The sequence below is a fragment of the Pollachius pollachius genome (genome assembly GCF_949987615.1).
Source record: "Pollachius pollachius genome assembly, chromosome: 7".
NCBI classification, from domain to species: domain Eukaryota; kingdom Metazoa; phylum Chordata; class Actinopteri; order Gadiformes; family Gadidae; genus Pollachius; species Pollachius pollachius.
In genome coordinates, this window is record NC_136940.1 from 25,942,920 (window position 1) to 25,957,518 (window position 14,599).

Sequence of the window (14,599 nt, forward strand, 5' to 3'; positions counted from 1 at the left end):
AGGAGACACACATCCACTATACACACACAGCCAAGAGACACACATCCACTATACACACACAGCCATGAAGACACACATCCACTATACACACACAGCCATGAAGACACACATCCACTATACACACACAGCCAAGAAGACACACATCCACTATACACACACAGCCATGAAGACACACATCCACTATACACACACAGCCAGGAGACACACATTTACTATACACACACAGCCAAGAAGACACACATCCACTATACACACACAGCCAAGAAGACACACATCCACTATACACACACAGCCAAGAAGACACACATTTACTATACACACACAGCCAGGAGACACACATCCACTATACACACACAGCCAGGAGACACACATCCACTATACACACACAGCCAGGAGACACACATCCACTATACACACACAGCCAAGAGACACACATCCACTATACACACACAGCCAGGAGACACACATTTACTATATACACACAGCCATGAAGACACACATCCACTATACACACACAGCCAAGAAGACACACATCCACTATACACACACAGCCAAGAAGACACACATCCACTATACACACACAGCCAGGAGACACACATCCACTATACACACAGCCAAGAAGACACACATCCACTATACACACACAGCCAGGAGACACACATCCACTATACACACACAGCCAAGAAGACACACATCCACTATACACACACAGCCAGGAGACACACATCCACTATACACACACAGCCAAGAAGACACACATCCACTATACACACACAGCCAAGAAGACACACATCCACTATACACACACAGCCAAGAAGACACACATCCACTATACACACACAGCCAAGAAGACACACATCCACTATACACACACAGCCAAGAAGACACACGTCCACTATACACACACAGCCAAGAAGACACACATCCACTATACACACACAGCCAGGAGACACACATCCACTATAAACACACAGCCAAGAAGACACACATCCACTATACACACACAGCCAAGAAGACACACATCCACTATACACACACAGCCAAGAAGACACACATCCACTATACACACACAGCCAGGAGACACACATCCACTATACAGCGGTGAGACACACATCCAGTGTACACACAGCCATGAGACACACATCCACACACAGCGGTGAGACACACATCCACTATAAACACACAGCTGTGAGACACACATCCACTATACAGCGGCGAGACACACATCCAGTGTAGACACAGCCATGAGACACACATCCACACACAGCGGTGAGACACACATCCACTATACACACACAGCCATGAAGACACACATCCACACACACATAAAAAGGTTTTCTAAATGCTTATAACATGCTTAGAAGGGGATGTTTTGTTTTATACTGACAAATAAAAATAGTAATGAAGTGTTACTGAAATTAATGTAGCACACAATTACAAAAGTAAAGGCATTTTCATATCGTCCACCAGATGTCAGTGTTACACTGTCTCTGGTTGGATGGCGACCATTTCTCTACACTTAAAATAACATTAACAAAGCATTTAGCTTCTACCGGAAGTACACCGGATATGTAGCAATCACCTAGCCTCTAGCCATATAAACGGGGGTCCCAACACAAATCGCGGTCCTCCCATTGACTTCGATTCTAAAATGTAAGGTTTTAAAAGTTGGACGTTTAAAAACCTAGAAATTATTTTTTGTTAGGAAAGTAGAAGGTTGTGATTTCAGCTACCCTGCACATTATAGAAGTGGAATGGAGTAGGTGAACAATTGTGGAAGGAGAAGGGTTCCAAAATGTTTAGAGAATAAGACAGAGAGAAAGAGAAAGAGAGAAAGAAAGACAGAAAGAAAGAAAGAAAGAATAAAGCCTACGAAGAACAATAGTTGAGCGCTGCATGCAGCACTCACCTAATGAACATACATCTTCCTCAATCCATAAACGTCAACCACTGCCCCAGTTCCTGCTGCTATACCAAATTCCCCCACTAGATGTCTCCCGTTCTCTCTCCTGAATCACTTCAGTTCAATACTCTCAGTTGAATTAAGCAGCAGACCCTTTTCAGAGAGTTGTCTGCAGGATAAACCCAGGTGTCGCTCATAACACTAATGATGTGTCTGCCTTTTTTTATGCACCAGGCCACAGGTAGAACTGTGACACTGATAAATAATATATTTATTTCTAGAATTTCTAAACAAAGAGGGAACTACAAAGTAGTACTATTTGATTTGAGCAGTGAAACAGAAATAATACAGGAGAGCAAGAGAAAGCAGCGAGTGGACTGAAGGGAAGGAGCCAGATCACAACCAACACAGTAGATGTCCATTTTGGAGTCATTCCGAAGCTTATCTGATATATTACAGTCAGACGTCTCTCATTGGCTCACAGGGTTATGACGGAAGAAGTCATATTTGGTTACCACGGTGACGCCAGTCGAATGACGCCAGTTGCAATGGGATGTAATCCCTCCATTAAACTGGATTAAAGGCAGGGGAGCTGTCTGTGTTTCGATGAGAGAGCAAGTGTGCGTGCATCTCTGACCTCAGCCCAGAGCCCCAGATGACATGGTATTGATGCCATCTGCCTCCATGCCACGCCGACGCACACACACACGCGCGCGCACACGCACACACGCACAAACACACACACACAAACACACACACACACACACGCACACGCACACGCACACACGCACAAACACACACGCATGCATGCATGTTTTAGTGGACAGAGGGGTCTGTGGCTGTAACCGTTGCTTCTTGGGAGCAGCAGACCAAGCTGTGTTCTCTACAGCAGATAAGCGTGCTGTCCTGATATCTCTGTGAACAGGCCAGGCCAAACTCCTGCTTGTTTACACAGAGCCTGATTCATTAATTGCATCAGTGGTTCTTATCTTAGGTTGCGATTCCAATTAAAAGAGAAGAGTTGTGGGCCAAACTGGGTTGAAGGGCATTTCTCTCGAGTGAATACTAGAACCTCAACCTCAATCATTGTGTCTGGATGAGCTAATGGTCAACTATTGCTAGGTTATATAATATAATTATATAACAATGTATATGTCCTTGCACTTGTCTGTGTGTGTGTGTGTGTGTGTGTGTGTGTGTGTGTGTGTGTGTGTGTGTGTGTGTGTGTGTGAGAGAGAGTGTGTGTGTGTGACAGAGAGAGATAAAAAGGAAGAGGTTGATAGTGGTCATACAGAAGAGACCAATAAAGAAAGTGGAGGTTAAATAAGTTGGAGAGAAGTAAGGCATAACCCTTAAGGAAGAAATGAGAGAGAGAGAGAGAGAGAGAGAGAGAGAGAGATAGAGGCAGGATGGGGGAGAAGGGGATCATAGGGATTATATGTAGATGTATTGTGAGAGGAGCTCAGTGTAGGGCAAAGGAAAGGAAGGCACATACAGTACATACACATCAACACACAAAAAGGTACGAATTAAGCAGTGTGGCAGTGACACCAGGACCCAGGCTGTGTGTGTGTGTGTGTGTGTGTGTGTGTGTGTGTGTGTGTGTGTGTGTTTCGGTGCGTGTGAGGGGTAGAACACAAATAATCCATCCTTTATTGGGAATGGATCACCGGTAACAGTGCAGCTGTTAACTTCTGGTAGCTCGATGTGTATTGTGATGCATGTTTGCATGAGTGGTCGGTATAGGGAGAGAGAGAGAGAGAGAGAGAGAGAGAGAGAGAGAGAGAGAGAGAACCCTCACCTGGGGACCTCATCATCCCCCATCATGCCCCTGGGCAGCGGTGAGTATCTGGGCGTGGTCAATGGGGCCGGACTCACAGATTGGCTGCCCCCCATGTAGGAGGGACTAATGTGGTTGTCTTGGTGAGGGGAGTAGGCTGTGGAACAACAGAGAGAAAAACCAGAAGATCGATTGGAACGTAGCCAAAGCATCCACTTCTGAATCAAAAGTGAATTCAACTTTTAAAAAATCAACAGTTCGATCCAAAATTAAAAAATTGACCTGGACATTTACCATTAGAAACATCATTCAAAACACAAAATCGAAATGTTTGTGGACATTATCGGGAAACTGCCTAGGCAGGGCAGCTCGTATGTGGTGACCTGGTTGGACAAAACAAAGCTACTACTAAGGGAGCTGCTAAACAGTTGTAAGGAGTATAATGAATGAAGTATTGAAGTATTGAATTATACTCCATGAAGTATGGAGTATAATTGAAGGCCAACTGCCCAATTTCTGAACACATCTACACCACGAGAGGAGGTGAACACATATCGTGGCTTTTTTGCATCTGGACACAGACAATGTCTCCAGTTAACCTGGGGTCTTAACGAACCAGGCAAATCCTTTAATCATGGTACACATTTGTTAATGTCAGCTATCAGGTATATCTGTGTGTGTGTGTAGTTCTGTTCACGGCCCACGTGTCATCTCTACGGAGGAGCTAATTTCATCAGCCCTTTGCTGCGTTCAGTAATTACTCTCAACACTCAACACATGGCCCTGACGTGAAGCCCTGACACGTCATAATAATTACAGCTCGTTGGAATCAGACTGAAAACCAATGCTGTCATGAGCCTGGAGACCTTCACCCCCCCCGCCCCCCAGCACCTGAACCCCCTCCAAACCAGCACCCTGCCCCACCTGTCTGCCCCAGCCCAGCCTTCAGGGAGACAGTGGGGGGGGCTTTGCTAAACGGCCCCCTCCCCACCTGACCAGAGACCTTGACGGCATTGCTATTGACCGTGGTGTCAGGGTCCCTCTCCCCACTCTGGGAGACACCGTCCCCATTACCTGGCCGTCTGAGGCCAGGGGGCTTGGTGGGCACTGGGGGGTTAGCCATGTGCAGGAACACATGTCTGGCTCTACTGTGCTGTTCGACAAAGTTGATGTGCGTCAGCAAAGCCTGTGTGTTCTTTGTATTCACAGTTTGTGCGTGCGTGTGTGTCAGCGTGTGTGAGTGCCATTTCTATCTAGTGAAGCTACTACACAGAGTATAACTTCATGGAGGATCGCGATGTAGAACCATGAGCGATGGCTCATGATTTGTCTGATTATTAGTGATCGGCCACAGCCACAGCGGCTGAAATGTCATGGTATGAATATTGATAAGGTCCAGGCTGTGGGAAGAACGGCTGACTTGAGCAAAGAACAATAAAGTAGTTCTGTTCTAGTACACAAACATACACACACACAAATACACACACACACACACACACACACATCCCATCCTAGCCATTAAGGGGGCCAAATGACTCTCAAGGGTGCGAGTGTGGTGGTGGGTAGTAGCTGAAGGTAGCATTGGTACGTAGCAGGATAGCTCTATGTTGCACTTTGAGGACTTGCCTTTATGACCTCTCTCCCGTACAAAGAGCAATCATGAGGAATAAAATATGTTTAAATCCGATAATCAATGCATATGTTTTGTGCAACCAGATGAACATTCAAATCATATAAATATTTAAACTCATATACCGTCATGACAGTAAGCAGTGGTGCTGACGTTAAGCAGCCGTTCAACATCACCACATTCAAGCCCTTTAGCTTGGTTCAAGGGTGGTGTGTGTCGTTTGTGTTGCACCCGTATGTGTGTGTGTGTGCGTGTGCGTGTGTGTGTGCGTATGTGCATGTGTCTGTGTGCGTGCGTGCACGTGCTCACAGTTGGTGACGTCGGGCGGGGGGAAGCTGTCGTTGATGAACAACGAGGTGGGCTTGGCCACCCGCAGGTAGACCACGTCGGGCGTGGACTTCAGCGCCGCCACGGCGTCCTCGTGGGACACTTCCTCCAGGCAGGCGGTGTTCACCTGGAGGCACAGGGTCACCGTGGTTACAGTGACGGACTCACGCAAGGCAGCATACCGAAGGTGATTGATCGCTCACAACCATAGGAGGTCAGCCTGAGGACCAGACCGACCTACAGGCTCCTGTTTGATCTGCTCCGGCCCCCCCCCCCCCCCCCGCTCACACAGAGCTCCAGCAGACCTGGCCGGGGTCTGGCCAATCACAGCCCTCTATGTAAAATGGGGCGGGTTTGACACGATTACTGTACAGAGGAGTGCCTGGTGGGTGTGTCCTATGGGAGTGTCCTAGGGGAGTGTCCTATGGGAGTGTCCTATGGGAGTGTCCTAGGAGAGAGGAGTGTCCTAGGGGAGTGTCCTAAGGGAGTGTCCTATGGGAGCGTCCTATGGGAGAGGAGTGTCCTATGGGAGTGTCCTATGGGAGTGTCCAAGGGGAGTGTCCTAGGGGAGTGTCCTATGGGAGTGTCCTATGGGAGTGTCCTATGGGAGTGTCCTAGGGGAGTGTCCTAGGGGAGTGTCCTATGGGAGTGTCCTAGGGGAGTGTCCTAGGGGAGTGTCCTAGGGGAGTGTCCTAGGGAGAGGAGTGACCTATGGGAGTGTGCTATGGGAGTGTCCTATGGGAGTGTCCTATGGGAGTGTCCTATGGCAGTGTCCTAGGGAGAGGAGTGTCCTAGGGGAGTGTCCTATGGGAGTGTCCTAGGGGAGTGTCCTAGGGGAGTGTCCTATGGGAGAGAAGTGTCCAATGGGAGTGTCCTATGGCAGTGTCCTAGGGGAGTGTCCTAGGGGAGTGTCCTAGGGGAGTGTCCTAGGGGAGTTTCCTATGGGAGTGTCCTAGGGGAGAGGAGTGTCCTAGGGGAGTGTCCTAGGGGAGTGTCCTAGGGGGGTTTCCTATGGGAGTGTCCTAGGGGAGTGTCCTAGGGGAGTGTCCTAGGGGAGTGTCCTAGGGGAGTGTCCTATGGGAGAGGAGTGTCCAATGGGAGTGTCCTAGGGGAGTGTCCTAGGGGAGTGTCCTAGGGGAGTGTCCTAGGGGAGAGGAGTGTCCTAGGGGAGTGTCCTAGGGGAGTGTCCTATGGGAGTGTCCTATGGGAGTGTCCTATGAGAGTGTCCTATGGGAGTGTCCTATGGGAGTGCTCGTTGCTAACTTGGAAATGGAAAATGAATGAAAGGTTCACGCCTCAAATGAATTAGTGAATTGGTGCGGTGATGTCAGGCTAGAAGCGCAGCACTAAGTCCATTATGAATAGTCCAGTCATTTGATTAGTGTGGAATTTGCCAAACAGGAATGCCCGTTCGTGGAAGGATGATGGTGAAAAAGGCTTTCAGTGATTACATTCAGAGAGCGAGATCAAGATGATAAGAGGGTTGTTCCCTACAGCCATGAGTTTGTCTCCTATCTGTAGCCGTCCGTCCTTATGCGCGGCACCTCCCTCGATGACTTTGGTCACGTAGATGCTGTTGTCTCCGGGGACGTGCTGGTTCCCAACACCTCCTGCTATACTGAAGCCCAGGCCTGCCAGAGCCAGAGACATGGGGAGACATGTTACACTTACGGGAAGAGATGGTTTCATTCAAAAAGATCCTTCCTGCTGACAAATAGAATGTGTATAAATATATTGTAAACATTCAAACAAAATAGCTTAAATTATGATATATATATATACCGGTAATATATATCGTCATCATATGTATCTTAATATAACAGCCCAAATTCTGAAAATAATTAAGATACGGTTCTGACCTATAGCATAACATATTGCATGAAATAGGTTATATTTTGTACTGCCTTGATGAAATAACTCTTTTTTTGTTTGGTCAAATCTTTTCCGGTCTCTTTAATTATGCAGAAAGGAGTGAAGCAGACAGCGTGAGTTTCCACAGACTTTACAGACTTATGTAAAGTTGTATACTATAGATAGAGACACATCATGTTAGGTCAACTCTTTCCTGTTAAACTCTGAGTTGACACGCGCGAATTGTGATTCAAAAAGCTCTCTGCGTAGGAGCGACAGTTTGCGTCCTCATGTTTCGCCCGAGCACAGATTTATAACAAAAGTTTTTGTTCCACTTATGGGCACAAGGAAACAACTTCTACATTCAAGAGGACACCTCTCTCTATATATTTAATGTTCTTTACAGTTAGGGGATTTTGCTGAGGCTTTTATCCAAAGCGACTTACAACCATTCATACACACAAACGAGTCGCGTCTCGCTCAGGGACACCTCGGCACTCAGCTAGGAGGAGCCGGGGATGGAACTAGCAACCTTCCGGTTACCAGCCAACGCGCTCTACCTCCTGAGCCACCTTCCGCCCCATCAGTGATCAATGATCATTGATCATTGATCACTGACGACTGATCCCCACCTTTGGGCCCCTTGACCAGCTTGAGCTCCAGGATCCTCTCTGATTGGCTGCGGCGGCGGCGGATGTAGAGGTGCACCAACCCCCCCGCCTCCTTCAGGGCCTCCACGGCGCCGCTGTGGGTCACGTCACGCACGTCCGCCTCGTTCACCCGCATGATGCTGTCGTTCACCCTGGTGGGCGGGAGACACGGGGAGAGAGCTGTGGGTGCTGTGTCTGGGTGCTGCGTGACTCAGGGTGCTGTGTTAGGGTGCTGCGTGACTCAGGGTGCTGTGTTAGGGTGCTGCGTGACTCAGGGTGCTGTGTCAGGGTGCTGCGTGACTCAGGGTGCTGTGTTAGGGTGCTGCGTGACTCAGGGTGCTGTGTCAGGGTGCTGCGTGACTCAGGGTGCTGTGTCAGGGTGCTGCGTGACTCAGGGTGCTGTGTTAGGGTGCTGCGTGACTCAGGGTGCTGTGTTAGGGTGCTGCGTGACTCAGGGTGCTGTGTCAGGGTGCTGCGTGACTCAGGGTGCTGTGTCAGGGTGCTGCGTGACTCAGGGTGCTGTGTTAGGGTGCTGCGTGACTCAGGGTGCTGTGTTAGGGTGCTGCGTGACTCAGGGTGCTGTGTTAGGGTGCTGCGTGACTCAGGGTGCTGTGTTAGGGTGCTGCGTGACTCAGGGTGCTGTGTTAGGGTGCTGCGTGACTCAGGGTGCTGTGTTAGGGTGCTGCGTGACTCAGGGTGCTGTGTTAGGGTGCTGCGTGACTCAGGGTGCTGTGTCAGGGTGCTGCGTGACTCAGGGTGCTGTGTCAGGGTGCTGCGTGACTCAGGGTGCTGTGTTAGGGTGCTGCGTGACTCAGGGTGCTGTGTTAGGGTGCTGCGTGACTCAGGGTGCTGTGTCAGGGTGCTGCGTGACTCAGGGTGCTGTGTTAGGGTGCTGCGTGACTCAGGGTGCTGTGTCAGGGTGCTGCGTGACTCAGGGTGCTGTGTTAGGGTGCTGCGTGACTCAGGGTGCTGTGTCAGGGTGCTGCGTGACTCAGGGTGCTGTGTTAGGGTGCTGCGTGACTCAGGGTGCTGTGTCAGGGTGCTGCGTGACTCAGGGTGCTGTGTTAGGGTGCTGCGTGACTCAGGGTGCTGTGTTAGGGTGCTGCGTGACTCAGGGTGCTGTGTTAGGGTGCTGCGTGACTCAGGGTGCTGTGTCAGGGTGCTGCGTGACTCAGGGTGCTGTGTCAGAGTGCTGTGTCTGGGTGCTGTCATTTTCTCCAGCACAAGAGGCGTGATCAATGGGCCTAGTTGAAATGACTCTGTACGCAATTGGCTGCTTGCCGCCGTCTCCCTGTCGTCATTTTGTAATATAAGAGTATTGTATGAACATGAATAATTTGAATGCGCATTATGTAAATAGTTGTTTAAAACTAAACAACGCATAGCAGATAATTACGAGCAGATGAACAAGGGGTGGGAATACATAAGCGTCGGCTTCCTCTCACTCCTTTTCGGACACAGACGCTACATTTATTTTATAAATATTGTTTATGACACTTTATAATTATTGTTGTTTTGTGTTATGTGTATTTGTATGATGTGTCATACTTGCTTTTCTCATTTATTTACTTTTTTTGTTCAAAATAAAGGGGGGGAAAAGCCAGCCTGGTGATTGGCTCCCGCAAAAACGTATCGAAACTAGAAAGAGATGTATTGCTCTCCTCCGGACCCTTCTGCAGGGCGAACTCAAATCGCCGGCAGAACGGGCGGGGGGTACCCAGTCTAGCGCCAGGGTGCTATGTCCCAGGGTGCTGCTCTGCTCCCCGGTCTTACAGGTGGAGGTGTTCTTGTTCTGGGACCTAGTTCTGTTTTCTGGTTCCCAGGCGGCTGGGTATAAATAAAGGGTCGTGCTTTCCATTCTTTTAAAAGCTGTTGCCATGGCGATATATTCTTAGTGATGCAGTGAGACTAATGCCTACTTGTCTCGAGTGTCCTCAAAGTGTGATGATAACTTATTTATGATGCCCTCAATCGCCAACATTTTATTTGTTTTTCCCTTCAGCGCAAAATTCTCTTCTATTATTTGGTTCTCTTTTTTTCCCTTTTTCTTCTGTATGCTATGATTCATTAGCAACATTATGAGAAAGTGTGTGTGTGTGTGTGTGTGTGTGTGTGTGTGTGTGTGTGTGTGTGTGTGTGTGTGTGTTGGCGTGCTGGTGTGTGTGTGTGTGTGTGTGTGTGTGTGTGTGTGTGTGTGTGTGTGTGTGTGTTGGCATGTGGTGTGTGTGTGTGTGTGTTGGCGTGCTGGTGTGTGTGTGTGTGTGTGTGTGTGTGTGTGTGTGTGTGTGTGTGTGTGTGTGTGTGTGTGGTACCTGAGCCGTCCGTCCTGGGCCGCTGCCCCCCCAGGGATGATCTTGGTGATGAAGATGGAGGGGTCTTCCCCAATGTGGGGGTTATCAGTCCCTCCTGCGATGCTGAAGCCAAGGCCAGAGTTACCCTGAACACACACACACACACACACACACACACACACACACACACACACACACACACACACGCACACACACACATCCCCTCACACAAACACACACACACACACACACACACACACGCACACGCACAAACACACACACACACACACACACACACACACACACACACACACACACACACACACACACAGAGTTGGTTAAAATAATGTTAACTAATAGACACCCTTTTGTCCCTCATATAACAATCAAAGCAAAGATGATTCCATGATACAAATATCATGATTTGATGTGAAATGTTTTGATCCATCATTAAGTGTAGACACATAGTTTTAATCCCAGATAGGAAGGGTCACTAAGACGTAGATCCCAGCTAGCATAAGGCCGGTTCCATTGACCACCCGGGTTGGGGCTTACAACCCAACAAATCAATTCAAGCTTTCATTAACACTTTCTACATCAAAGACCCAAACCACCGACGTCACGCTTCAATGGTAGCTGGATCCTAATCTGACAACACACAACAGTAGGTCCATCTCTGTGCAGATTTACACTGTGTGTGTGTGTGTGTGTGTGTGTGTGTGTGTGTGTGTCTATAGTGTCTTAAAAGGACAGCCAGTCAAGTAGACAGAACCAGGTCACAAGAGAATACAGATAAGGGTGGTGGTGGTGGTGGTGGTGGTGGTAGTGTTGGTGGGGGGGACAGAGTCAGAGAAATCCCCTCGGGACAAAAACAAGAAGAGGAGTGAAGGGAAGGGAGGGAGAAGTGAAACAGTGAGCGAGTTAGAAAGGGACGGGGGGGGGGGCATGGGTCAGAGGGGTTGGGCGGTCTGGTGTGACCTGGTTGAATGGAATAGAGAGAATCAGGAGTTAGGAGAGAGAGAAGACAACATAGAGGCTGGAAGGGTGGAGAGTTGGTTGAGGGTCATTCCGAGGGAGTCTATGTTGTCTTACTACAATATTATCTTTTTTCCTTTTTCACTGAAATCCTTTGCTGAAGACGTTGAAAGACTGAAATCATTTCTTTCTGCAAAAGTGCATTGATGTTTGCAGAAACTCAGAAGCCTATTGGGGCATGCAGTATGTCTTTCACAGACTTGGACAGATGGAAAGCCATCTGGCCAAAAGCTGATAGAGCAGGGAGATAGGGAGATAGAGAGGACGAGAAAGAGATGTGATAAGGTGCGGTTTCAGATGTGTGCTTCTCTGTGACAACTTACCCGCTCCAGCGAGATCTCCTCATATTCATAGTCGGCTTCTGTACCATTGACCTGTTAATGAGAGAGAGAGAGAGAGAGAGAGAGAGAGAGAGAGAGAGAGAGAGAGAGAGAGATATTATCCCTGAGTCATCCATTTCTCTCATTCACACATTGTTTTATCAGTTGTGTGCTTGCATTTGTATTTTTTTAGATAAGATCACATTTGTTTTGATATGTTACCATTTTTTGATGTTGCATTTATTTTGAACCCCATCTCACAATGATAAACATTGCTGCTATTACATTTTGAAAGTTAATGAATTCATGTGAATTTTCTATTTTGAATGTAGTAACAGTCCATTAAATTGAACCGTTTTGGGAATGTCATAAAAGAAGAGATTTGCGTGAACAGCCGAGATAGACAGCTAGGTCAACACGGTGATGTACCTGTGATGTCACGCTTCATACTGCGGCCGCTGTCTGGCTTATTAAAGGGCCGGGACCTCGGTTAAACCCAACACGCAGTGGAAAGCCTCCGACCCGTGCTCCAACAGACACGCAGAACACTAAACCTGATCTGAGTATTATACATGCTGCTCTCCCGCAGGCTTACACTGGGGGATGAACGCCCTCTCCAACACCACCTCCGCACTCAACCGCCGCGGACACTGTGTCTCACACACACACACACACACACACAGACACACACACACACGCACAGGCAGGCACACACACACACACACACACACACGCACACGCAAGCACCCAGGCACACACACAAGCAGACATACACACATACACGAACATGCGCGCGCACGCACGGACGCACCCACGCACACAGACACACATACACACATGTAAGCACGCGCACACACAGGCACACACACACACACACGAACACACACACACACACACACACACACACACACTACCACAAACACACACACGGATAACCGAAGGCCAACACGCAAAGAGCAGTGGAGCGGCCTCCCGGCCGCCCATGTAATCTGGTTGGCTGTAATCTGCGTCTCTGTGCGCTCGGATTAGTTTAGATTTGTGCTCGTTCCAACGGGAGGAACAATCCGACACGGGCCACAAGCAGCGGTTCATCCACTGGTTACGGACACGCTTTAAAATTAAGAAAATCAAACCGACTGTCCAGCAGAGCAAAGGTAACCATTAGGTTAAAGGGAAGTAAAAACAGAATGGTGGGGAATGTGTGTGTGTGTGTGTATGTGTGTCTGTGCGTGTTTGTGTGTGTTTGTGTATAGCCCTTCTCTGGGGGCTTGCAGAGGCCAAAAGTGTATGTTTCTGAGGCTACTGGGTTCCGTGCAGAATCCAGAATGTTCTCGCTCATTGCACTGCTGCCAATGAACGTCTCTCACAGAAGGAATGATCCGCTGTCCTCATTGATAAGCTGCACCTTCCGCTTCTGTTCATAAATAACGTGCACTGCCTCCAATCGGCACACACTATTGGTGAGGTTGATGGCTCACTTACAGGTATACCGAGGAGAACAGCTTGTTATGTTCTAGAGACACGCCTGGATTCTAAAGGATGATAATGTCTTGATAATAATGAACGGCAGTGCCGCAGAGGTACGGGTCGCTCCTTAGAAAGCAGAAGACATGCACAGGAAGAAGGAGACGTGTGTGTTTGCTAGGATGGGAAAGCTAGGAGTAATACTCATGATGATTGATATTCCTGCAGCTATTAAACTTGATTTTATGCATTCATATTTAAGAAGCAAGGCTGAAAACAACCCCCGCACTCTTGGGAAAGGGAAGTAACTAGGTAACTTAACAGCCAAGAAAAGAGAGCCACTATTCCATGCACATCGTCCATTGGGCCACACCTCGAGCAGAATGTCGCCCTCAGGGAGAAGAGGAAGCCGTCCTTTAATAAAGGACTCTATCTGCGCTCTGGTTCAGATCAATCTCTGCATCCTCCCGGGGCGTGAGAAGTGAAGCATGGCGGGTGAGAGGGAGGGGCTTGGAGACATGATGCGAGGTGATAGGAGGATGTGCTTACGTATGGGGGTGTGTCCACGCATTCGGTGTTGACCACCACTGGAGGGGGATTGGCCTGCAGGAGAAAACAACAGCCGGTTATTGAAACGTGATCAGTTCATGTTGTGGACGGTGTCTTCAAGCAGAGACTCATAACACCAAGTGTTGTTGTTGTTGGACGATTTGTGAAGGCAACACAGATGGCACTAGTACAATTGGATGGACACGTGCACTTATGTGTGCACAGATCTATTATGCACACACTGAAGGACCAAAGATGATGAAAAAGGACCACGGTTAGATACACATTCAACGTACACTGCTATACACAATGAACAACTATAGGTTAGTAAACAAAGTAAAAGTCTCACATCGTCGAAGACACAAACGGCCAATTAGTGCAAGTGCCTGTGGACATGGGCCCACTTATAGTTTGTCGACAAGAGTTAAGTAAAAACATATTTTAAACACGCATGGGTAAAATACCAGCCAGTCACTGACGACAACAACCGCAATGACAACGACAACGACAACGACATTGACGCGTGACTTACGCGTCTCATGTTCTGGTAGGGCATGCTGAGTACGTCTGCTACAGGCGAGCACCTTGGGCCGGCTGCGCACACCACATGACATACTGCCCTACCCTGGTACCGGACGACTCTATCGGGTACGACACCAGCCCCTCAAATCAGCAGAATCCACCAAAGTAACGTGTGATGCGGAGAGAAAGCCTGCTCTGCCAACTCGAGCTGTAGGAACACGGGTCAGGGCCGCGCCCGCTGTCAAACAGGCGTACACGTCCCTCTTCCGCTGTCGTT

General features: G+C 48.6%; 1 protein-coding gene across 1 annotated transcript in view; it reads right to left on the minus strand.

Moving 5' to 3' along the window:
- The window catches only part of LOC307078511 (disks large homolog 4-like), an 84,879-nt gene that overhangs the window by 26,253 nt on the left and 44,027 nt on the right, over nucleotides 1-14,599 (minus strand). The window contains exons 5-11 of the mRNA XM_079740366.1: nucleotides 13,801-13,854; nucleotides 11,791-11,841; nucleotides 10,454-10,578; nucleotides 8,124-8,293; nucleotides 7,135-7,271; nucleotides 5,623-5,767; nucleotides 3,705-3,840 (exon numbers count right to left, since the gene is read on the minus strand). Of these exons, the coding sequence (XP_079596492.1) occupies nucleotides 3,705-3,840; nucleotides 5,623-5,767; nucleotides 7,135-7,271; nucleotides 8,124-8,293; nucleotides 10,454-10,578; nucleotides 11,791-11,841; nucleotides 13,801-13,854 (818 nt within the window). The remainder of the gene's footprint in view (nucleotides 1-3,704; nucleotides 3,841-5,622; nucleotides 5,768-7,134; nucleotides 7,272-8,123; nucleotides 8,294-10,453; nucleotides 10,579-11,790; nucleotides 11,842-13,800; nucleotides 13,855-14,599) is intronic.